The 24,873-nt window shown below is 36.4% G+C and overlaps 1 protein-coding gene across 18 annotated transcripts in view; it reads left to right on the top strand.

Annotated features, from left to right (window-relative positions):
• DZIP3 (DAZ interacting zinc finger protein 3) overlaps positions 1–24,873 on the top strand; it is a 120,762-nt gene that overhangs the window by 10,544 nt on the left and 85,345 nt on the right. For 15 of the 18 annotated variants that reach the window (XM_040225046.1, XM_040225069.1, XM_040225021.1 and 12 more), the window contains exons 2-8: positions 2,109–2,210; positions 7,366–7,435; positions 11,374–11,529; positions 17,371–17,487; positions 19,971–20,051; positions 21,278–21,402; positions 24,190–24,304. In XM_040225046.1, coding sequence (XP_040080980.1) covers positions 2,179–2,210; positions 7,366–7,435; positions 11,374–11,529; positions 17,371–17,487; positions 19,971–20,051; positions 21,278–21,402; positions 24,190–24,304 — 696 coding nt within the window. In that variant the 5' untranslated portion in view covers positions 2,109–2,178. Of the gene's footprint in view, positions 1–570; positions 743–2,108; positions 2,211–7,365; positions 7,436–11,373; positions 11,530–17,370; positions 17,488–19,970; positions 20,052–21,277; positions 21,403–24,189; positions 24,305–24,873 lie in introns of those variants that run through there. The other 3 variants (XM_040224992.1, XM_040225036.1, XM_040225028.1) reach the window with 3 other exon arrangements.

Below are 24,873 nucleotides of genomic sequence, written 5' to 3'. Positions count from 1 at the left end.
CCAGGAGAACTAGATTGGATAGGCAAGTTATGTAAGTACTGACAGCAAGAAGTGTTTTATTAGGTATGTTCAGGAAATGGGTGTTAGAAAGCTCCATTTTAAATGAAGTTTAGTGGAAGTGTGTGTAAATCTTTGCATTTGTAGTTGATTAAGAAATATCAGCATTGAATTGTTAGAGAATTATCCTTGTTTCTCAAGCCTTTTTGTGTAATTGAGAGTTGATATGTGTTACTCGCTCATTCGTGTCTGACTCTTAGGAGCCCCATGGACTGTAGCCTGCCAGGCTCTTCTGTCCATGGGATTCTCCAGGCAAGAATACTGGAGTGGGTTGCCATTCCCTTCTTCAGGGGATCTTCCACATGCAGGGATCGAACCTGGGTTTCCCGCATTGCAGGCAAATTCTTTATCATGTGAGACAACAGGAGGTAAAGTTGCTTGGTTGTGTCCGTCTTTTTACAACCCCGTGGACTGTAGCTTACCAGGCTCCTCCCATGGGATTTTCCAGGCAAGAGTACCTGAGTGGGTTGCCATTTCCTTCTCCAGAGGACCTTCCCTACCCAGGGATCGAACCGGGGTCTCCCACATTGTAGGCAGATGCTTTACTGTCTGAGCCACCAGGGAACAGAGAAGCTAAGTCAAATACAGAATATAGATAGCATTTCTTTCTTTGTCCCAGAGCACCATGCTCTGATGGGAAGAACTGACTCATTTGAAAAGACCCTGATGCTGGGAAAGATTGAAGGTGAGAGGAGAAGGGGATGACAGAGGATGAGGTGGTTGGATGGCGTCACCGACTCAATGGACATGAGTTTGAGTAATCTCCAGGAGTTGGTAATGGACAGGGAGGCCTGGCATGCTGTGATTCATGGGGTCGCAGAGTCGAACTCAACTGAGGGGCTGAACTGAACTGAACCATGCAATAGTTTTATATACTTTTATTGTAATACTTTTACTCAGCTTGTGTATAGTGGGACCAGAAAGGGAAGCCAGCATAACAGATGGCAATAGATTTTGGAGACCTGAACCCTCAATAAAATAGATCAAATGGGACTGATTTTGGAAGAATTGGCTTTGGGATAGTTAAATTAGAGAGCAATAATAAAGGATGTAGATATGCTAATGATACTTTATTCCCCTTAGTTTTCATTTATTTTGCTGCAGTATTTTTTTTTTCTTCAGGAAACTTCCACAACATCCAGTGATATTTGAATCAGAGAATATGCAAGAGTTCTTCACATCTCGTCTCCTATTAATGGAGATTCATGCAGTTTTGAAGAAAAGTAGCTAAATGTTATTTTTTCTGTCTTTCTGTGAGATCACTCAGTCCTGTCTAACTCTTTGCGACCCCATGGACTGTAGCTTTCCAGGCTTCTCCATCCATGGGATTTTTCAGGCAAGAATACTGGAGTGGGTTGCCATTTCCTTCTCCAAAATGTTATTTTTAGACTAAGAGAAATGTTGAGGGTTGGCAGAAACCAACACGATTCTGTAAAGCAGTTATCCTTCAGTTAAAGAAAAAAAAAAGATTGTGTTAAAGAGGTACTTCTTATAACTGGGAAATAAATTATTACAAATCATTTGGGAAGCCATTTAGCAATATGCACCTGGTAGCTTAAAATATTTGTGTCTTTGACCTAGGAAATCTGTTTCTGAGGATTTATCATAAGGAACTAATCCCATTACAGGCAATGGAGTTTATCACAGTACTAATTATTTATATTGAATAAAATGGGAAACACTAAATGTTCGACTATCAGGAAATGACTAAGGAAACCACAGTCAATCAACTGTTATGTAGCCATTGAGAATGTTTACTAGGAGAATAAAATAACATGAAAGGTGCTTTTGATATAATTCAGTGAAGAAGCTACTATGGTGTATTCCATATTCAATATGATTACAAATTGGTAAAATATGCCTGGAACAAAGTATATTAACACATAGGCAATGATTTATATTATTTATGTTTAGATGATGAAACTATATGATTTGACTTTCTTTTTATAGCAGTTTCAAAATTTTCTTTAATAATTATATACTATTTAAATAGTGGGGAAAAAGAATGAAATCCTCCTACCCTTCTACTAAAAACATTACTTTCCTTACAGCTTTAAACAGCAGTCATAAAAGTCAGTCTTCAAGCCTTGGAATAAGACTTGCATAAGAATATTATGCAGTATGGATTCTCTACCAGAAGAATTTTTTGTGAGGTAAGGGATGGGCTGACAAAAACTGACTGTAGGTGTTACATTCTGAAGATACATTTGCCTTTCTCACAAAATTTTGAGAAGCTAGTGTGAATGAGATACCCTTATATTTCAAGACAACAGTTTTTTAGTAGAGGATGTAAACTGGGTAAAATCTAATTTTAGAAAATTTCTCTGAGGACTTAGACCCTGACTGAATAGCTAAGAGTTGATGTGCTATAGCTTGCCATACTGGGGACATTCACAACAAAGTAATGTTTTATTTATCATTTAACCAGCTTTTAAATAGATTCGGGGCTTCCTTGGTGGCTCAGATGGTAAAGAATCTGCCTGCAATGTGGGAGACCTGGGTTTGATCCCTGGGTCAGAAAGATCCCCTGGAGAAGGGAATGGATACCCACTCCAGTATTCTCACCTGGAGAATTCCATGAACAGAGGAGTCTTGCTGGGTATAGTCCATGGGATCGCAAAGAGTCGGACACGACTGAGCAAGAAACACTAAATAGACTTACTTTCTGCCACGCATTGTTTTGAATGCTTTTACAAACCTTAACCCATATAAACCTCATAACAACTCTAAGAGGGGATGCTATTATTTTTTCCATTTTATATAAAGTAGCCTTAGTATAACACAGAAGACTACTGAGTGGTTCAACTGGGCCTAGGCTAAATGTCAATCTCTCCCCTCCAATTAGGGAAAGTTCATACTGCTTAGACCTTTCCCATAAAATAGTAAAGAGCTGATTAGTACTGGAGATCTCCTTCCCACCTTGCCCTATCTTATATAATAAGCAGTGTGTTGTTTTTGCAACTATTTAATTACTTCCTTGACACTTAGGGAATAAGACTAAAATAAAATATGTGTACTTAGATAGCATTGCTAACTCAGTGGACAAATTTGCGCAATCTCCGGGAGATAGTGGAGGACAGAGGAGCCTGGTGTACTAAAGTCCACGGGGTTGCAAAGAGTTGGACGTGACTTAGCGATTGAACAACAACTTAGAATTATAATATAGTCAGAAGATATATAAAAAATTGTTTTATCTTTAGGCAAAATGCATGCATAAGTATTATAGTAGAAACGCTGTGGCTGTATATAGAATGAAGCACTAATTATTGACTGGGGGGTTCAGTGGGTTTTTACAAAGTGACATTTGGACTGAGCTTTAAAGGACAAAGATGGCTTTTGAGGAATGTAGAAGCAGGGCACGTGGGAGGTTGTTTAGCTGAGAAAACAGCAAGAAAAAAGTATTTAAGATAAATTCGTGGGGAGGAGTTTGACACCTGATAAGGAGTTAGCTTTATTTTGTGCAGAGTTATGAGAAAAGGGGCAGAGGAGAAGTAGAGATAGGTTGAAGGTTTCTAATGATCACAAGGAAATATGTACTGTTAAGTAACATGGAGATCACAAAAGAACAGTTTTAATGTGTGTTGAGAAAGTAAGAGAGGACAGATAATGAGTTCAACTTTAGATATGAGCAGATTGAGGTGTTGCTAAGATGGTCGTACAGACATTGTTAAATAGGTGGATGGAAATATGTAGCTGTAACATCAAAGAACAATTAAGGTTGCAGATACAGATTTGTGAATCATTGGAATGGGTTACTATTTGAATTCATGGAAGTTTTCTTATTTATTTGTTTGTATATTCATACATTCAGTAAATATTTGAGTGCCTACTTTGTATCAGATGTTGAGCTGGAGACTTGAAGGTAAAAATAGTGAATAAGAAGAACCTGATTCCTATTTGAGGGTGTTTATTCATGGGCTTCCCTGATGGCTCCCACAGTAAAGCCTCTGCCTGCCATGCGGGAGACCCGGGTTCGATTCCTGGGTCGGGAAGATCCCCTGGAGAAGGAAATGGCAATCCACTCCAGCACTCTTGCCTGGAAAATCCCATGGACAGAGGAGCCTGATAGGCTACAGTCCATGGGGTTGCAAAGAGTCGGACACAACTGAGCGACTTCACTTTCACTTTTCATTCTGAGCATAAATGAGATTGATTTAAACAGAGAATGTAGTAAGAAGAAAGAGGAATAAATAATGAATATTACTATATGCTATTTATGTATATTTCAGGTTTATTATTATAGCAAAATTTCAGCTTTCCCCAGCAGCAGAATAAAGTACACAGATGGTAGAAGTAGCCGAATAGCAAAAAAAAACAAAAAAAAAAAAACAAAAAAAAAACTAGTCTTACACTTTGTTTTAGCTTTGCTGCTTTCTAGTGTATGACTTCTCTGGGCATTAATTTACCCATCAATAAAATAAAGTAGATGCCATATATGACCACTGGGTACCGTCCTGATCTAATACATGGGGAGCATGGTTTGATAGTGTTAACATATACAGTTCTATGTAAATATTATTAAAATAATAATAACGTAAATGAAAGGAAGAGGGATAGCCAGTGGTACAAGCTGATAAGTGGACAGCTGAGGGGCTAGGAGAAGACACAGTAGCAGCAAAGTATGTAGAGGTTTTCAAGGAGGGTTGGAGTATATGATGTATAATGTTAAATAATGCAGAAAGTGTCACTAAATGAGGACCCAAGACAAAGCTACTGGAGTAGCAAATAGAATTTCATTAGAAACTTTTATTAGAGCACTTTTAATGTTGTGGAAAAAGTGCAGATTAGTCAAATTTTTACATCAAAATTTGTCATGGAACCTATGGAACATATTGAAGCTAATGCTCCACACTTTTGTTTAAGAAGTTCTGAAGTAGGGTTTGGAAATCTGGATGTTTCCAAAGCTTCACAGATAATTTTAATATGCATTAAATCTGGGACTGAGAACTACTGGGTTAAGAGGTAAATGATCCTAAAGTGGAGTCAACAGGTAGAATATACCTTTTGAGAACATTTCGTACTCTCTCAAACCTTAACAGGCTTCAGAAGACTGCTTGAGTGAAGTTGCTCAGTCATGTCTGACTCTTTGTGACCCCGTGGACTGTAGCCCACCAGGCTCCTCCATCCATGGGGTTTCCAGGCAAGAATACTGGAGTGGGTTGCCATTTCCTTCCTTGATAACACAGATGCCTTGTGTTTCTTTTAGGAATGGGGCTTAGAAGTGCAGGAAAAAACAGTTACCAGGTTTCTTTTTACCATGACATTTTTAAAGGACACTGACTCCTGTTGTGAAATATTGTTGTGTGTATAAATCAGCTTTTGTTGTAACATTCACTGTGTAGACAGTTCTGTACTGTTTATCTGTCCCAGTTTCCCCTGACAAAATCAGTTAGCACCTCAGTTCAGTTCAGTCACTCAGTCATGTCCCACTCTTCGCGACCCCATGAATCGCAGCACGCCAGGCCTCCCTGTCCATCACCAACTCCCGGAGTTCACTCAAACTCACGTCCATCGAGTGGGTGATGCCATCCAGCCATCTCATCCTCTGTTGTCCCCTTTTTCTCCTGCCCCCAATCCCTCCCAGCATCAGAGTCTTTTCCGATGTGTCAGCTCTTCGCATGAGGTGGCCAGAATACTGGAGTTTCAGCTTAGCATCATTCCTTCCAAAGAATACCCAGGACGGATCTCCTTTAGAATGGACTGGTTGGATCTCCTTGCAGTGCAAGGGACTCTCAAGAGTCTTCTCCAACACCACAGTTTAAAAGCATCAATTCTTCTGCACTCAGCTTTCTTCACAGTCCAACTCTCACATCCATACATGACTACTGGAAAAACCATAGCCTTGACTAGATGGACCTTTGGTGGCAAAGTAATGTCTCTGCTTTTCAATATGCTATCTAGGTTGGTCATAACTTTCCTTCCAAGGAGTAGGTGTCTTTTAATTTCATGGCTGCAGTCACCATCTGCAGTGATTTTGGAGCCCAGAAAAATAAAGTCTGACACTGTTTACACTGTTTCCCCATCTATTTCCCATGAAGTGATGGGACCAGATGCCATGATCTTCGTTTTCTGAATGTTGAGCTTTATGCCAACTTTTTCACTCTCCTCTTTCACTTTCATCAAGAGGCTTTTTAGTTCCTCTTCACTTTCTGCCATAAGGGTGGTGTCATCTGCATATCTGAGGTTATTGATATTTCTCCCGGCAATCTTGATTCCAGCTTGTGTTTCTTCCAGTCCAGCGTTTCTCATGATGTACTCTGCATATAAGTTAAATAAGCAGGGTGACAATATACAGCCTTGACGTACTCGTTTTCCTATTTGGAACCAGTGTGTTGTTCCATGTCCAGTTCTAACTGTTGCTTCCTGACCTGCATACAGATTTCTCAAGAGGCAGGTCAGGTGGTCTGGTATTGCCATCTCTTTCATTATTTTCCACAGTTTATTGTGATCCACACCGTTAGCACATAGTAGATGATAAATGATTGTCAGTCAAATGAGTATATAAATGTGAAGTGAAATAGGATATTTACAAAGTACAATTCTGAATAAATCAATTGAAAGGTTTATCACCTCAGTTTTCTCTCTGCTAGCATATAGAATTAAGCAAATTATATAAATCATATATGACCCTATGTTATGGTTCTCAAATCTTGTATCATGGTTCTGTATGTAGGCAAAAGCAATTTTATAAATAAATTTTTGGTTCAATAAACAATACTGCATATGTTCACATTTCAAGTATATGACAAAAGCAAAATTTGTTATTCCTTTCTACAGAAATAGTTAAATAATTTCTAAATATGATACTGTTCTACTTCAGTTACAAAAGCCACTTTAGAAAACCAGATAATATTGATGCTAAGAAGCTGGAAAAAAAGAACTGTGTAAGATAGACACTTCCCAAAGCTTAATTATTTTCTTAAAACACATACAGGCATGCACACACAAAACAAAATATCAATCTTTTCAGCCTTTTTTCCTTTACACTGAAACAGTGCTATAAAGTTAATTTTTCTCATTATTTTGATCTATTGTGTGTTTGTTTTACATCAGTTTTCTGTTCTCTCTGCCACCATCCAGTAAGGACTTGGAATAATTTATTTTCTTTGTCATGAGTCCCTAAAGAGAGATAGCACCTACCACTATTGCCAGGCTTTGGTACGTATTGTTTACACTGTTGAAAATTTCAGGCAAAAATTCATATGTTAGAGTCTTTACTAATACAGGCAAAAATTCATCAAAGATTTTTAATTGTGTTCTTTGTAAGGGGATGGCTCTGAATATACCTTTCTTTTTCATTTAAAATAGGGATCTTCCTCTGGAAGAGCAGGCTACAGAGGAAACCAAGAAAAAGGTAGAAAAATCAACTGATCAACTGGTAAGAGAAAACTTGGTTAACTAATGTTGTATGAGAATAGAATACTAAATCTAATCAGTTTAATTATCTGCTAAAATTTTTCCTACCTATGTGGTCATCACTAAATCTTTTTTTCATAATTGATGTTTGTGTCTCAAAGTTATCATTATAAGCATCCATCCTCACTGTAAGTTAAATTAGTAGATAAGTGAATTAACTTGCCCAGAAACATCACAATAATCAGTTTTAAGATATCCCTTATTTATCCTTTTAAGCAAAATTCAAACAAGATGAACACTATTCACATGGCAAGAAAACATACACAAAGAATTTTATTTAGTAAGAAATTTCATTGATTTGTTTTGGAACTTAATTCTTTTTCCTGTTTTTATTTTTACTGTCAGAACCTCCAGTTCTAAATAAATAACTTAATGATACACTAATATAAAGTGCTTGTTACCAGCAACAATAGACTTTATAGTAGATTAAAAGATACAGACACATTTGTGAATGCCATATGTATTTATATTTAGTGAAACCTTGATGAGAGAGATTTGTTTGATAGATTCTTAATGCAATTTTTACTTTCTACATAGCTTTATACAATGAATGATGTCCACTTGTTAATAAAGTTTATAAAAGTTGTATGGTAACTTAGAAAAATATATTAACATAACTATAGTATTCACTTGCACAAAAAAGATCTTCACAACTCAGATAATCACGATGGTGTGATCACTCACCTAGAGCCAGACATCCTGGAATGTGAAGTCAAGTGGGCCTTAGAGAGCATCACTACAAACAAAGCTAGTGGAGGTGATGGAATTCCAGTGGAGCTATTTCAAATCCTGGAAGATGATGCTGTGAACGTGCTTCACTCAATATGCCAGCAAATTTGGAAAACTCAGCAGTGGCCACAGGACTGGAAAAGGTCAGTTTTCATTCCAATCCCAAAGAAAGGCAATGCCAAAGAATGCTCGAACTACTGCACTATTGCACTCATCTCACATGCTAGTAAAGTAATGCTCAAAATTCTCCAAGCCAGGCTTCAGCAATACGTGAACCGTGAACTCCCTGAGGTTCAAGCTGGTCTTAGAAAAGGCAGAGGAACCAGAGATCAAATTGCCAACAGCCACTGGATCATGGAAAAAGCAAGAGAGTTCCAGAAAAACATCTACTTCTGCTTTATTGACTATGCCAAAGCCTTTGACTGTGTGGATCACAATAAACTGTGGAAAATTGTGAAAGAGATGGGAATACCAGAGCACCTGACCTGCCTCTTGAGAAACCTATATGCAGGTCAGGAAGCAACAGTTAGAATTGGACATGGAACAACAGACTGGTTCCAAATAGGAAAAGGAGTATGTCAAGGCCGTATATTGTCACCCTGCTTATTTAACTTATATGCAGAATACATCATGAGAAATGCTAGGCTGGAAGAAGCACAAGCTGGAATCAAGATTGCCGGGAGAAATATCAATAACCTCAGATATTCAGATGATACCACCCTATGGCAGAAAGTGAAGAGGAACTAAAAAGCCTCTTGATGAAAGTGAAAGAGGAGAGTGAAAAAGTTGGTGTAAAGCTCAACATTCAGAAAACGAAGATCATGGCATCTGGTCCCATCACTTCATGGGAAATAGATGGGGAAACAGTGTAAACAGTGTCAGACTTTATTTTTCTGGGCTCCAAAATCACTGCAGATGGTGACTGCAGCCATGAAATTAAAAGACACCTACCCCTTGGAAGGAAAGTTATGACCAACCTAGATAGCATATTGAAAAGCAGAGACATTACTTTGCCACCAAAGGTCCATCTAGTCAAGGCTAATTTTTTTCCAGTAGTCAAGTATGGATGTGAGAGTTGGACTGTGAAGAAAACTGAGCACCAAAGAATTGATGCTTTTAAACTGTGGTGTTGGAGAAGACCCTTGAGAGTCCCTTGCACTGCAAAGAGATCCACCTAATCCATTCTGAAGGAGATCAGCCCTGGGATTTCTTTGGAAGGAATGGTGCTAAAGCTGAAACTCCAGTACTTTGGCCACCTCATGTGAAGAGTTGACTCATTGGAAAAGACTCTGATGCTGGGAGGGATTGGGGGCAGGAGGAGAAGGGGACAACAGAGGATGAGATGGCTGGATGTATCACTGACTCGATGGATTGGAGTCTGAGTGAACTCCGGGAGTTGGTGATGGACAGGGAGGCCTGGCGTGCTGCGATTCATGGGGTCGCAAAGAGTCGGACACGAGTGAGCAACTGAACTGAACTGAAGGTTATTAAAAGAATGTTGCAGAGAAAGTACAACATATGCAAATATACCAAGGGATATACACTTGGACTAGGGGGACTGGATCTAGAAAAGCCATTTCTAGATACAGATTTCAGAATACATAGGCAAAGGAGTAGAAAGTTCAGGTTGAGTTTGGCTTAGATGCTAAATCTATTTTGCAAAAATAGATTGAGTCCAGCTAATTTGACAACTTAAAAATTATAACTGTGTTTATAATAAGATTGTTTAACAAACATGAAGCTTATAGTATTTCCTGTTGAAAAAATTTAATTCATGCCATGATCTTACTTGTGTACCAATTTGGTAATTAGTCTTAGATGATCCTGCAATGACTTTTGACTGCAGAATTGATCTTTACTTTGAAATACATGCACTGTTGACAATGATCATTCTTTGTAAAGGTTTGTTTGGTTATTTTTTAGAAGCTTTTTTTAATTTACTTTTTGAAATATTTCATACCTACCAAGAAATTTTAAGAATACAGTGAAGACATATACTCTTTACTGAGATTTAACAAACTGTTGACATTTCCTACATTTTTGGATGTAAATATAATGAAGTGTACCATAAAATGCAAAATGTATTTGTTTGGTGTTGTAGGTGGTGAAGGAATCTCAATTTAAGACTCAAACCCAGAAGGGGAGAGGAGGAGGAGTAGTCCTGCATTGGACCTTATTTTTTTTTCTGGGTAGTTCCAGGTTTGTTAGAAACCTGGCAGTCAGAGTCACCCCATACCAGTGACTGTTTTGCTTTCTCAGTGACTCTAAATGGCCTCTGCAGTAAAAATGTTTTTATATACATAGGTCAATGGCTGCATATTCATAATCCCAAAGTTTCAGCAGGGTGTAAGAACTGTGGTATCTTGTTAAGGTTTGAAGGAAGGCCATCATCCATCCGTTCCAGGACATTTATTCATTTCTGTTGCCCACTCGTTTCTCACAATTAATGTTAATAGAAAATTCAGCAAGACTTGACTATATAGCTATCAGTTAACCGTTAATTACAGCTTTATTAAGTCTATAAGTATCAGTTCCCGAAATCCCAAGATTATTACTATTTATTCAGTTCTGACTGAATTGAGGTTAGGTGTAAATTATATTATTCTAATTATTTATAAAGTATTACAACTGCATTCATTTTCAAATTGCTGTATGTAGTAGCTGAAGCATTAGTCACATAATGTAAAAAGCACTATCATCGGAGATAGTTTTCATATTATTTTGTAGAATAACCTATTTAATATTTTAAACTTAGCATTTTTTATGCCTTTAAATGGACCAATTCATTACATGCTGTGTATTTCTCAAGGGCAATCATTTTTTGAGGCTTAACTCACATTTAAGCCTAAAATCATTCATGTTTCCCATCCTGCCACAGTAAAAAAAGATATAATTATTCCCATCTTTGAATCTATGCTTTGTTTATAACTTATAAATGTGTTTATAATGGTCTTCCCTAGATTAAAGCTTCTTGAGTTTTGATCTTAAACTTCTGGCTGTGTTTTACATTCCTTGAGAAAAGAGAGAATGTCTTACGGGGATTTTCTGTAGTCTGTCAAAGTGATCACATATAGCATGGAAAGGTACTTTTTAAGAAATACATCAACTGGTTTTAATACTGGAGTAAATAAGATCATGAATAATTGTGTAAATTTAAAAAATGTTGTCTAGGACAAACAGGAAAAGGACACACCTACTGATCTTGTCCCTGTTAACCTACTATTAGAAGTGAAGAAATTATTGAAAGCAATTAACACTCTACCAAAAGGTGTGGTTCCTCACGTCAAGAAGTTCTTACAAGAAGATTTTTCCTTCCAAACTATGCAGGTAAGATAATAATTTGGTATTTGGGGCAGAAGTATAGCTCTCTATATATGACACACTGTGTTCCTTGACTGTCACACTACGGTCATACTCACACCACTTCTGACACTAAATATGTGGGTTTAGTCCCACACCCGTCAATTCTCTAGCATTCTCTGGGTGTCTTACAAGTCACTTCAGTTCTGACACTATCGACCTAGAGTTAGCATCCAATCCCACAAGTTAAGAGCCCAGTCTAAGACTGCTCCCCTTAAGATGCCAATCACCTGTCTTCGATTTTCCCAGTACTTCTGACTGGCTGGCTATCCATTGGCCAGTCAGTGAACACTTGTATTCTCAGCCATGATCCCTCTTGGGTGCAGTAATTTGCTAGAACAGCTCACAAAACTCAGGGAAACACATTTACCAGTTAATTACATGATAAAGGATGTGATTTATAGAGGATACAGCTGAACAATCACATGAAGAGGTACATAGGGCAAGGAAGGGTCTCAAGTTCAAGAACTTCTCTCCTTTTGGAGTTGGGGTTCACCATTCTCCTGGCATGTACAAACTGGAAGTTCTTCAAACACCATAGTCTTAGAATTTTTATAGGGACTTCATCATGTAGGTATGTTGATGTATTAATTATTAATTTACCTTCCAGCTTCCCTCCCCTCTTTAGGGGTATGGTGCTAAAAGTTCCAAATTTCTAATCATGGCTTGATCTTTCTGGTGCTCAAGTGTCCATCCAGAAGCCCACCAAGAGTTACCACTTTAGAACAAAAGATACTGTCTTCCCTGTCATCCGGGAAATTCCAAAGGTTTTAGGAGCTGTGTGCCTAGAACCAGAGTCAAAGACCAAATATTGGCAGGAACTGGGGACAGATCAATATTTGTGTCTCTTATTACTTTACAATGACCCTTTCTCCTTCCCTCCTGTCCTTTCTCATTCTCTCTCTCCCTTTCCTCTTTCTGTCCTCTTCCTTCCCTTTCTTTCCTTCTTTCTTTACCGTAACAGTGACACTTAAGTTCTTGAAACTATCTTACACCTTATGAAGGGCTTTGGTTTCAGCTTAGACTTTTATTAATTAAATAAAGTTGATGCTAGCCTTTCAAGAATAATAGTAAGGATGTGGGTTAGTAGCTGATAAGCTGTTACTAGCTTATAAGGTCTAGGGTTGAATTCTAATAATGGGCAACATACTGTTCTGGAAGAAGGAATTGCTTTCAGCTTTCCAAATTTGTAAAATGTTGATGGCTTTTTAAAAATATAAAATATAAAGAAAATAATAAGACTTCTGGATTTTTAATGAGATAAATATTCTAGAGAATAGATTGTTGATTTGCATCTTATGGTTTTTCTAGATAATTTGTGACGCTTTTGACACAAGATAGCCATCAGTTTGTAAATTAATGAAATTTCCCAAAGTTAAAGAAAATGATTATCACTCTTCTTTGTGACAGTTAATTGGGGGAAGGAGACAGAACACCATAGGTGTCCTAAAAAGGCCACATTTACTTTTTCTGTGAAAGAATATATTATTAATTATTTCCATGAAACAAATTAATACTATTATGATTAAAAATTCAAAAAAGCTCTAAAAATATCCAAAGACTTTATGTATAATTATAGCCTTAACTGAGGTAATATACCACAAATATGAATTCTGGTTTGAAATTGATAGAATAATGCCACTTTTTCCCTCTCATCTTTTGAAAATCACCTAGAAACCACAATATGAAATAGAAATCAGTAGCAATGGCACCCCACTCCAGTACTCTTACCTGGAAAATCCCATGGACGGAGGAGCCTGGTGGGCTGCCGTCTCTGGGGTCGCGAAGAGTTGGACACGACTGAGCGACTTCACTTTCACGTTTCACTTTCATGCATTGGAGAAGGAAATGGCAACCCACTCCAGTGTTCTTGCCTGGAGAATCCCAGGGATGGGGGAGCCTGGTGGGCTGCCGTCTCTGAGGTCGCACAGAGTTGGACACGACTGAAGCGACTTAGCAGCAGCAGCAGCAGCAGCAGCCTTTATTATATAAACAATAGCCAATTAGAAGGTAAGAAGGAAAGAAAAGTACTTCTGATAGCAACAAAAAAGATAAAAACCCAGGAAAACACTTAAGAAGTACACAAGAAATAAACTGGTGTTTCTCAAAGTTTTTTCTAAGCCACTTACATGAACCTGTTCTGACCTCCATACTAGTAGTCTCAAAGAATGAAAATCTCTGGGGGTAGCTCTGGGAATCTACATTGTAGCAGGTACCCTGAAACACCTATTTTTTCACATTTAAGTTTAGAAATCAATACTATATTAAAATAATAAGTAAAAATTTCTAAGACTCTATTAAAAAGTAAGATATGAAGACCTGAATGGGAAGCAATAGATATAGGAAGACACAGTGTGATAGAGATGCCAATTTTCCTGAAATTAAAATTTACAAATATCACAAAATTCCAAGAAAAATAACAAGAGGGTTTTCTATTTACTAAAAGCTAATTCTAAAGTTCAAATCAGAAATTAAAGGAAGAATAGCCAAGAAAATTATTAAAGCATTGTAGAAACAAAGGGCTGGGAGTTTGCCCACTTCATAGTAAGTTAAAACTTACTATGAAGCTCTAATAACTAAAAGATTGTGTTACTTGCTCTTGACTCTACAGACAAGTCTGGAAAATAGAAGAGAAATTCCAGAAGTAGACCCAAATATATTCAGGAATTTTTTGTATAAGATAACAAGAATTGATAATACTAAAGGGGAAATGAACCAATCAGCAGTCCCAGAGGGAGATTTTATCACAGCTGTCTTAATAAGTGATAGAACGTGAACACAAAGCTAGTAGAACTGTAGCAAACTTAGTCTAATTTATTTGGTCTAATTCATTTATATATATGTAACATTGAACCCAACAGTGACAAGAAATATATTCTTTTTAAATACACATAGAATATTTATAAAACTTGACCATGTGCTAGTTCATAAAGCAAGTCTCTTCAAATTTCAAGAATCAAAACATGCAGAGCATGTTCTCTAACCTTTGTACAATTGATTTAGAAATTAGTTACAGATATACAAACTAGAAAATCGTTGTTCTTAAGATATATACCTCTAATCTAGTTAATCTAGGGGTCAAGGAAGCCAGCATATTGGACATTAGATACATTTTGGAACTAAAATATATGAAAAATATGTATCATAATTTGTGTTATTAGATAAAAGCTGTCCTGCAAGGATTATTTGTAGCTTGAAATGCATATAGTAGAAAAAGAAGTAAGGTTGAATACCAGTCATCTAAACAAAATTCAAGAGTTTGAAGAAAGAACAGCAAATTAAAAGCAGAGTTTAAAAAAAGAATAAAGATAGCCAAATCTAATGAAATAGAATAAAACAAATGCCTGGTAAGAATGTTAAGAAAAAAGGCAAAAATAACCAAACTCATAAATAAATGAACATGAAGGCTTCAGTACAAATTCCATAATCATCTATTTTTTCTGAAGGGGATTAAGAGATACAGACTTACAGCTGTAAGATAAATAAGTCAAGGGGATATAATATACACCTAGAGAATATAGTCAATAATATTATAACTGGTATAATGGTGAATGGTATAATGCTGAATGGTAACTGGTGTTATTGCAGTCATCATTTTATGAGGATGTCATAAGAAAAATGTCAAATCACTATGTTGTTCACCTGAAATATGTTTATTATAAGTCAGTACAGAATTCTGCTACTTACAATGGCTGCCTGGGTTGGTTTCAGGCAACCTTCTTTTGAGAAGAACTAGAAAAACAAGGCAGAATCTTTCTTAGTAATGATTATTTGTGCTTTTCTTACAGATCACTTAATTCAGCTAGGGATTGAGATGATTTGAAGTTTCACTTCTGTTCTATGAAGTGTCTGTTTGTGGCTTACCCTTTGTAGCAGATACTGTCAATGCCCTGCCCATACTCCTTGGCTCCTTGAATCATTTCAGTATACTCTGGACAGTTTCTAATTTTCAGTATCTACATCTCTATGTTTCAAGCTTTTATTTTTTTTTTCCTGAAACTGCATGCATGTGTGCTTTCACTCAGTCATGTTCAACTCTTTGCAACCCCATGGACTGTAGCCCAGCAGTCTTATCTGTCTATGGGATTTTCCAGGAAGAATACTGTGAGCAGGTTGCCATTTCTTAGGATCTACCCACCCAGGGATTGAACCCACGTCTCCTGAGTCTGCTTCATTGGCAAAAATATTCTTTACCACTGTGCCACCTGGAACTGCAGAAAGCTATAATTCTCACAGAATTTTAGAGATCTCAAGGAATTAGGTCTCTCCCTGACCTCAGAAAGCACACCATCAATAAGCCTTGGGAATTACTATATTAAAAATCCCAGTTCTCTCGCTCCTTAAGTTGAATAACACTGGGGTTGAATTTTTCAATGGTTTCTGTTGTATTAACCCTAGTCAGCCACTGTGGTAACTAGCTTAATAACACACCTGTTAATTTAAAGCCTGCTTTCTCTTCCCTGATTCCCTTCTTCACTCCACTACCATTGTTCTCTGCACCTCTCAAATAAAGTACTTGCATATCTTTGTGTTAGGGTCTGCTTCCAATTGGAACCAAAACAGATACTTTTACTCTAAGGGTAAATTTCTTCAGGATTCTAACCAAAAGAATAAGGTGTTTACCAGGGACCCTGTTCCTTGGTAGGTCATAGACTCCCAATTTCCCTCCCAGCTCTGCAACTTTGCTGAAAGCTTTGCCTAGCATTTCAACCTCTCAGCCACAACTGAATACAGCAGTTGCATTATGAAAAAAAAAGTGGCTGCAAGATCAGTCTCTTGTCTCTTGGCCTTCCTCCTCTCTCACATGTTGGCCCCATAGATTTTAGTGCCTTGGTAGTCCATTGCTTTCAAAATTTAAAAAAAAAAATTGTACTTTATCCAGCTTTTTAAAGTTCTGATTGAGAGCATTGCTGTGAAACGACATAAACTGTTTGGCAAAGGTAGAGCCTCAGTGTTATATTTTATATACCTTTTCAAATTCAAGAGATATTATTGAGTATATGGTTGGATAGATGAGTCTGAAATTCAGATGATAGTTCTGAGCTCAAAATATAAATTTGAAAACTGTCAATGTGTAGACACTATTTAAAAAGATAATGCTGTATTACTTTAACTAGGGATGTGTTTTGATAGAGAAAATTGAATGTTATGGAGACTGAAGTAAAGTATCTCATTAACCTAGGAGAAGAACAGGAGAATATTGGAAACTGGAAACTGAGTTAAAGTATAGATTAAATTTCCCCCCTAGATAGTAGTAAATCATTAAACAAAGAATGTAATTTAAGCCAAGCACTTTGGGGTACAAAGCATTGGGGAATGGACACAAAGATAAGACATAGGTCTTCCTTTATTTTATCCATGTAAGTAACAAACTATGGTACATAATTTATATATTAACTTGGTTTCAATTAGATGACAGCATAAGATGATTTGCCCTGGTGTTGGTATTTTTAAAGCAACCTTCCTCCTTACTAGAGTTTTAGGGCTGGAAAGAAGTTTTTAGCTATGTTAGAGAATAGAAGGTGTCAGAAGGGAGTGGGATTATGACTTTCCCCTGAAGTAGGAGTGGACATTACCAATTCTTTTGCAAAGTTGGTATTCAGTATTTTTAGGAAGTAGTTATAAAGATTTGTCAAATCCTTAAAAACAAACAAATATAAGAACAGTTTTATCCAGGTTGTGTGGATTTTTTAAGGCCTCTTTATTCTTTAGATTTTCTATGATGAGTGTATATTATTTGTTTAATAAAAATAAATGTTGATATTTGTTGTAACTTAAGGAAATTTTTGACCAAATTATTTTTCACAGAGAGAAGTGGTAGCCAATAGCCAGAATGGGGAGGAAATTGTTCCTGCTTTGACCTTACGTTTCTTAATAACACGACTAGAAGCAGCACTTAGGAACATTCAAGCTACTAATTATACTGTAAGTATTTTCTTTTGGAAGTTTGAAATAGTGGATTTGACAACATTTTTCAATGAGAGAGCATCCAGTATATGCTTATTTTAAGGTGTAGGCCAATTTGTATTTTCCTTACTTACCTCTAGAAATACATATAAATTGATTTCTTGCATTTGTCTTGTACTTTCTCATGACCTCATCTCTTTAATGAGCCTATTCTAGTTTCTTTTCCTACCATAAAATTGTTCATCTTAAATAGAGAACGTTGAACTAGTATAAATGGGCTTTCCCAGTTAGACATGAGATATGAACTTCAAAAACTGCTTCTTCCTTTCCTCCTGATTAATAAACATCTCTTCTTTTTACTGATAATTCTTTCTTTAATTGAAGTATAGTTATTTTACAGTGTGTTAATTTCTGTTGTACAGCAAAATGATTTGGTTATATATACTTTTTTTATATTCTTTTCCATTATGATTTATCTCAGGATGTTGAATACAGTTCCTTGTACTATACAATAGGACCTTTTGTTTATCCTTTCTATATGTAATTCTACTGATATTTCTGTATTTGTAAAAATTAGAACTTCTTTTATCTGTGTAATCATGTGAGATACAATTGACATGACATACATTCAAGGTCAAATGATACTTTAGAAATAGAGAAAAATCTGAGGAAACGTAAACATTGCTTCAAAAATAAGAACCAATAGAATAGGACATAAAAGGAAAAGGCAGTTCTTTGAATAATTGGGTCAGTAAAGTAAGCTAAGTTTTGCATACATGTAGAAGATGGATTAGAGTTATCTTCAAGTAAGGACTACCCAGACATCAAACAAAGCAGCCTAAGACACCACTCCCATATTATAATAGTGTACACAGAGATGGAAAAATGATCTTTTTTTAGGACTTTCAGGATATGTTCTAAGAGGTGATATATATACTGCTGCTGCTGCTAAGTTGCTTCAGTCGTGTCTGACTCTGTGCGACTCCATAGATGGCAGCCCACCAGGCTCCCCCATCCCTGGGATTCTCCAGGCAAGGATACTGGAGTGGGTTGCCATTTCCTTCTCCAATTCGTGAAAGTGAAAAGTGAAAGTGAAGTCACTCAGTTGTGTCCGACTCTTTGTGACCCCATGGACTGCAGCCTACCAGGCTCCTCCGTCCATGGTATTTTCCAGGCAAGAGTACTGGAGTGGGGTACCATTGCCTTCTCTGATCCTCTGTCTAAAATGTAACAAAATTCCAGACTCACAGAAGAAACTTCCTGATGTTCAGCATAAGTTGCATCTCTGGCATAGTCTAAGCACAGTGAGCCACCCTTGTTGGAGAACAATGGGAACACTCTTGAAATCCAGATTTCCAGACACCAGCCAAGGGTCAGACTTGCAAGCAGGCCTTTCAAAGGATAACATTCTCAGACCAGATATGATAAGGTTTTTTATGTACAGGTGTGTATCGGTCTCTGCCATTTTGTCACAAGTGTATATGTTTGTAACCACTGCTGCAATCATGATAAAAGAGCTATATCATCACCATGAAAATCTTTTGCTGCCCCTTTATAGTCACATATACCTTTTACCATCCTCACTCTTCCAAATCCCCAGTCTATTCTCCATTTCTAATTTGGCCTAGGCTGTTTTTAAATAAGGGCTTTCCAGATGGCACTAGTGGTAAAGAACCTGCCTGCCAATGCAGGAGACAAAAGCCGCTGGTTTGAGCTCTGGGTCAGGAAGGTCCTCTTAAGGAGGACATGAAGGAAATATTTGTGTTTCAATTTTTCATTAAATAAGTGATAAACTTTGTTTATAACAAAGTTTTGTTTTATAACGGAGAAGGCAATGGCACCCCACTCCAGTATTATAACAAAACCACCCAGGAAGAGTAAAAAGCTTTGATAAGAGATCCTTGTGCTTTTTAAGCTGTATGGTAGATACTTGGCTATTTATTATTATCTAAAGTGTTTCTAGGGGCTTCCCTGGTGGCCCAGATGGTAGAAAACCTGCCTGTAATGCAGGAGGCATGGGTTCAATCCCTGTAGAAGGAAATGGCAACTCATTCCAGTATTCTTGCCTGGAGAATCCATGGACAGAGGACCCTGGTGGGCTACAGTCCAGGGGTTGCAAAAAGTTGGACACAACTGAGCGACTAACGTAACAACAACAACAACAACAACAACAGAGTGTTCTTCACCTAAAATACAATGAGAAAAATGGAGAATTAGAATTTTTTGGAAAGTTTTAGTATAATAAATGTTGATGGCATTTGCTTTTATTTTTTTTGCTCAAACTCTAATGTTTTATTTTGATATTATTAACTGTCTTTCTTCTGGGTCTAATTATTAAATACATCCAAAATGAATTCTGTAGTGATTATTAGATGATTGATAATAAAATGATAATTTAGCTCCTTTTAATAGTTATTAAATAGGCCTAGGGTACTTAATTAAGCTTTCTATACTGAGAAGTAGCATAGTCTAAATAATTACGGTATATTTTATATTTTTAGGCACATCAGATTAATATTGGTTATTACCTGACATTACTGTTTTTGTATGGAGTAGCACTCACTGAAAGAGGAAAGAAAGAGGTATGTAGCACGTGTTATTTGTCCATTACAAATAAATCTTTTCACATACTTTGACTTCATTTTAGTAATTTAAATGTTGATTTTTTAAAAAAATTCTCTAAAAACTGAAACCATTCCATGACTTTTCTGTCATGTATTTAGCTTTCTGCCAGAGACTATTTTGTGAAACTAAAAATATTGATAAGATAAACTTAATGTAAGCTTATAGCCTTGAAATACTTAGCATTTGTATAAAACAGAAAATTTTGTTTCGCTTGTTTCATTTATACATTTTAATCCATTTTATAGTGTAGTAGTGTAGTTTAATCTCTCTGGTTTTTATCTTACCCTCTTACATAAAATATGAATTTGACCTCAGTTCTTCATCAAAGAAAGTGAAGTGCAAACGTAAAAATCTAGGAGTTAACTAGCTGATCTCTAAGGGTCCTTACAAATTTAACATTTTCTTATGCTTATTTTTAATGATTTCTCAATTTCAGCCTTGATATCTCTTTTATTTTTTGTATTCTAAATTTATACTCTCTTCTTGGTTTCATAAAGAAGTCTAACTTGTTAATTAGGTGAAGTAGAATTTATAAGCACCAAACTGAAAACATTTCCAGTTTAAATAATTTCACATAATGCTAATTATTGTTAAGTGTGTTGTGCTAGAGGATGTTTTAAAATGAGGCCATGCAGCACTTTTTTTCCCTCAGGGAGACTGAGGCTATTGTGCCTATTCTAATAATAGTAACTGAAACATTTATTAGAACTGATTCAGACTTTGACTTCTATACATATATTGCTTATAATCAAGATGATCCTTCCCCAAAAGAGACTATATGTGTGGTCAAAAAGTCACCTATTTCCTATTTTAAAAATTAGGAAGATTTGTGCTCCAATTAGGAAAAAAAAAATAGGAAGAATTATGTTCCCATAGTCATTGGAAGAGCCCTTATTTTTGCTAGCAATATTTGTCAATTTTAGACATAAAGATTATTATTTTGATGTTTCACTTTGAAACACTGAAAGACCTTAAGTTCTTTTGTAACTGTTTTATTAAGCACTGAGTACATTTTTAATGGGGTCATGTACAGAGATTCCACAAATAGACATGTGAATAAACGACGAAATGACTGAATCAGTATTCAAGTGGCTCTATCTTTTCTAGTTTGGCAAGTAATTGTTCATTGTAAAAGGAAAAAATAGTTTTTACATCAGCCAAACCTAGTTTTATGTTACTACAGGATTATATAGAAGCTGAGAATAAATTTCTAGTGATGAAGATGGTGATCCAAGAAAATGAAATTTGTGAAAACTTTATGTCATTAGTTTATTTTGGTCGTGGTTTGCTTCGATGTGCTCAGAAGAGGTAAGAATTTTAATTAATGGGTAGTTCTTGCCTGTTAACTTTCAGCATTATGTAATGGGAATAAAGTTTGCACAATATACCAGGGATCATGACATTTGTGCTCTATTGATTTTTTCTGTCACTGATTCTGTAGATCATTTCATTAATGTACTTGAGAATATTAAATACCAAATTTAACAGGCCATGGCAATAAAAGCTGGTATAGTATAGGCATTAGGAACATAGGCTTTGGAGTCTGATAGGCCAGTTCAAATACATTTTATATCACTTACCTGATATACAACCCTAGGAAATTTAATGTTGCTAAGCCGAATCTTTGGAACTAATAACAGTGTCCACCTATTAAGGTAATTAATGAAGTGCTCAGGACACAAAAATACTATTCTTAATAAATAATAATTATAGTTATTAATATTATTACCACTTGGAATGGCTGCTTAAGTTATAAATGAGCTTATAACACATTGAAAGGGTCCTAGTTCTGAGTCCAGGAGTATTGGGTATTACACAGTTAGGTACAGAGGAATGTACATGGGCTATCTGTTCACTTCCTATATATATGCTGTTTAGTCACTAAGTCATATCCAACTCTTTTGGAACCCCATGGACTGTAGCCTGCCAGGCTCCTCTGTCCATGGGATTTCCCAGGCAAAAATACTACAGTGGATTGCCATTTCCTTCTGCAGGGGATCTTCCCAACTGAGGGATTGAATCTCCTTCTTGACAGGCAGATTCTTTACCACTGAGCCAACAAGGAAGCCCTCCAATATGTATATCCTTAGCCATTTGTAGAATTGATCATTTTATTTCTAAGCATTTGTTATATATTAGAGACTGCTCTAGGTGTTAGGGGTAAAATGGTTTACAAAACAGTTTCTTTCCTCATGTTTAACTGACAGTATAGCGAAGGTTTATAGACCTTAATAAAATAATCAGTTATTTAAATAATCAATTATGAAATGTGATAAAGAGCTATGAAGAAAAATATAATAAAGAATCAAAGTCCTTATTGGAACTTCAGTGTGTTTCTTGGGAATCAGAAGTCTCCTTGAAGAATTAATGTTTGGCTGAGGTCTGAAGGATGAATTAGGAAAAATTTACTTATGCAAATCCTTATGAAGGATTACTGCTGGACCCAACTGTTGAATCCCTAAAAGCATCACTTAATATGGTAGTTCCTTGATTCTTTGAAAGGCTGATCTTCCATCCTCTGGCGTGCTTGGTTTTTATTATCTAGAAGACGTCCTGCTTCCTGTTTATTAGCATGATATTCTCAATGTAGTTTGCCACTGTGATATTTCACAGAAGGTCAGGATAATCAAAATCCCTTTAATACTGTGGAGAGAATTAACATAGCTCTGAGTGAGAGAATCTGGACTGCTGTCCCTCCTTCGATATGTGAACTACTGTTTATTTTCTTTATTGATGGGCATCAAGAATCCATTTTCCAAATCATTGACACTAGAAAACCCAGTCGTCTGGCAGCAGCATTTCCTTTTGTCCCTGGCCTATAGAGAACAGCCACCACTGAGCTGCTCAAAATGTCCTTCTTACTCTGTATTTCTTATTGCATTAATAAAATGGAATGTCCTCTGGACCTTTCGAGGGTACCCTGTCTGGTAGTGGATTCAATGGTGTTATGTCCATTCTACCATCTTTTCCTCCCTGAGCTTTCTTGAATACTCTGCCAAGAAATTTTCAACGTTTCATCTCAATTACTATTATAGAGGCCATTGGTTGTGTTCTGGCTTCAAGTAGCCTCAGCAACATGTTAGGATTGGCTTCTCATGTCCTTACATTCAGGAAATGCTGAATTATGGGAGAGTTGCCCCATATCAGTATACATTTCCCTATCCAGCTATATATTTGACCATTGGTTTAGCTTTCTTAAGATCCACTCCCAGACACATTGCTGCCACTGCATAGTAGTGAAAGTAGTGAAGTCTGCAATGCTTATGGTGAGCAAGCCTTTTCTTCCTCTTTTTTCACTTGGGCTTTGCTTGTACCTGATCCTAGATTTTTTCAGTATTTAGGCAATGAGCAGAGTAGGGGAAGATTTTGAGAAGGAAGAAGAGCATCATTTTTTGGGACATGGACCTCAGATGATGTACAGATATTTGCATGGTCTACTTGTTCCATATCAGAGTCCTGATAGTATAATAGTCTTGTTGAGGCTGTGCTTTTGGTTTTTGCTGTTGTTCTATCCTTGTGATTAAATACTGGGTCTTATTTTCAGCATGGTCTGCCTTTATGTTTAGAGTTGGTTAGATTTCTTTAAATGTTACCATAGAGGCCTTTTAACTTTCACAGAGTACCCTTAGTTGATAGTAGTAGCCAGTTTCTTCCATTTTGTGCTTAAATCTGGGCCTAATTTTCAGCACAGATTATCTTTATGGCTGTCAGAGCTGAGGGTCTCTTTAAATGCTGCCCTCAGAGGCCTCTGTCTTTCATTGTGTCCCGAGTCAATCATTGGCTGACCTGTGCTGGTCATTCTCTTTCTTCAAGGCTTCCAAGACAGTAAACAAAAGCCAGCCAACTCTACAACCCCTTTAATTACCATGGCCCCCATACTGTTCAGGCTTGAGCTACTACATAATCTATTACCTCCCCTTCTACCTGTATTTCATCACAATCTATTATAGGTGAGAGTCCTAGTATTTGTATTTTTGTAGCATGCTAGACATTATCCTACTTACACACACACACACACAAATGGGTTGCCTGTTGTCTAATTGGTAAGCTAGTTACAGAGTCTTGTTCAAATTAACTTTTTAAAATGCTTTGCAGATATAATGGAGGACTGCTAGAGTTTCATAAAAGCTTACAAGAAATAGGAGATACAGATGATCATTGGTTTGATATAGATCCTACAGAAGATGAAGATTTACCTACAACTTTTAAAGTAAGAAATTATTTAATCTATGGCTAATCAGAATTATCTTTGATAAAGTGCAGTTTATGCTATGCCATTCTATAGCAAACATATTCTTTTATTGGACATTAGCTTTTTGTATGAAAAACTTTGATTCCATTATCTGGTACAGAATGTGAGTATGATTCAACAAGTAGAGAGAAGTGAAGTGGATGTGTTAGCATTTCCAGATAACAAGAAGATTAAAAGTTGCACTAGTTCAATACTTCACATGGTTAGAGATAAATGTAAGTTAACTTATTTTTTCTAATTATATTTGTCATCGTTTTGTTGTTGATTTAAATTTTAAAAGTATTAAATGATCACTTCAGAAAACTTGAAAAATGTGAAAATGCCAAAGATAAAAGTAAAATTCATCCATATATTCCTTCAAATGGCAAAACTATTGTTAGAATTTTCATTTATGTATTTCCATACACACATGTATAAACACTTTTTATTTTTAGTAAATTGGTGTGATGTTATATACATTGATTTATAGTATAAAAATATATATTATTGTGAATTTGTCAGCAAGTAGATTATTATATATTGAAAGT

The sequence above is a fragment of the Oryx dammah genome, unplaced genomic scaffold (genome assembly GCF_014754425.2).
Source record: "Oryx dammah isolate SB20612 unplaced genomic scaffold, SCBI_Odam_1.1 HiC_scaffold_2, whole genome shotgun sequence".
Lineage (NCBI taxonomy): Eukaryota > Metazoa > Chordata > Mammalia > Artiodactyla > Bovidae > Oryx > Oryx dammah.
The sequence above is the reverse complement of the archived record's forward strand: the minus strand, read 5'-3'. Positions and strand labels throughout refer to the sequence as shown.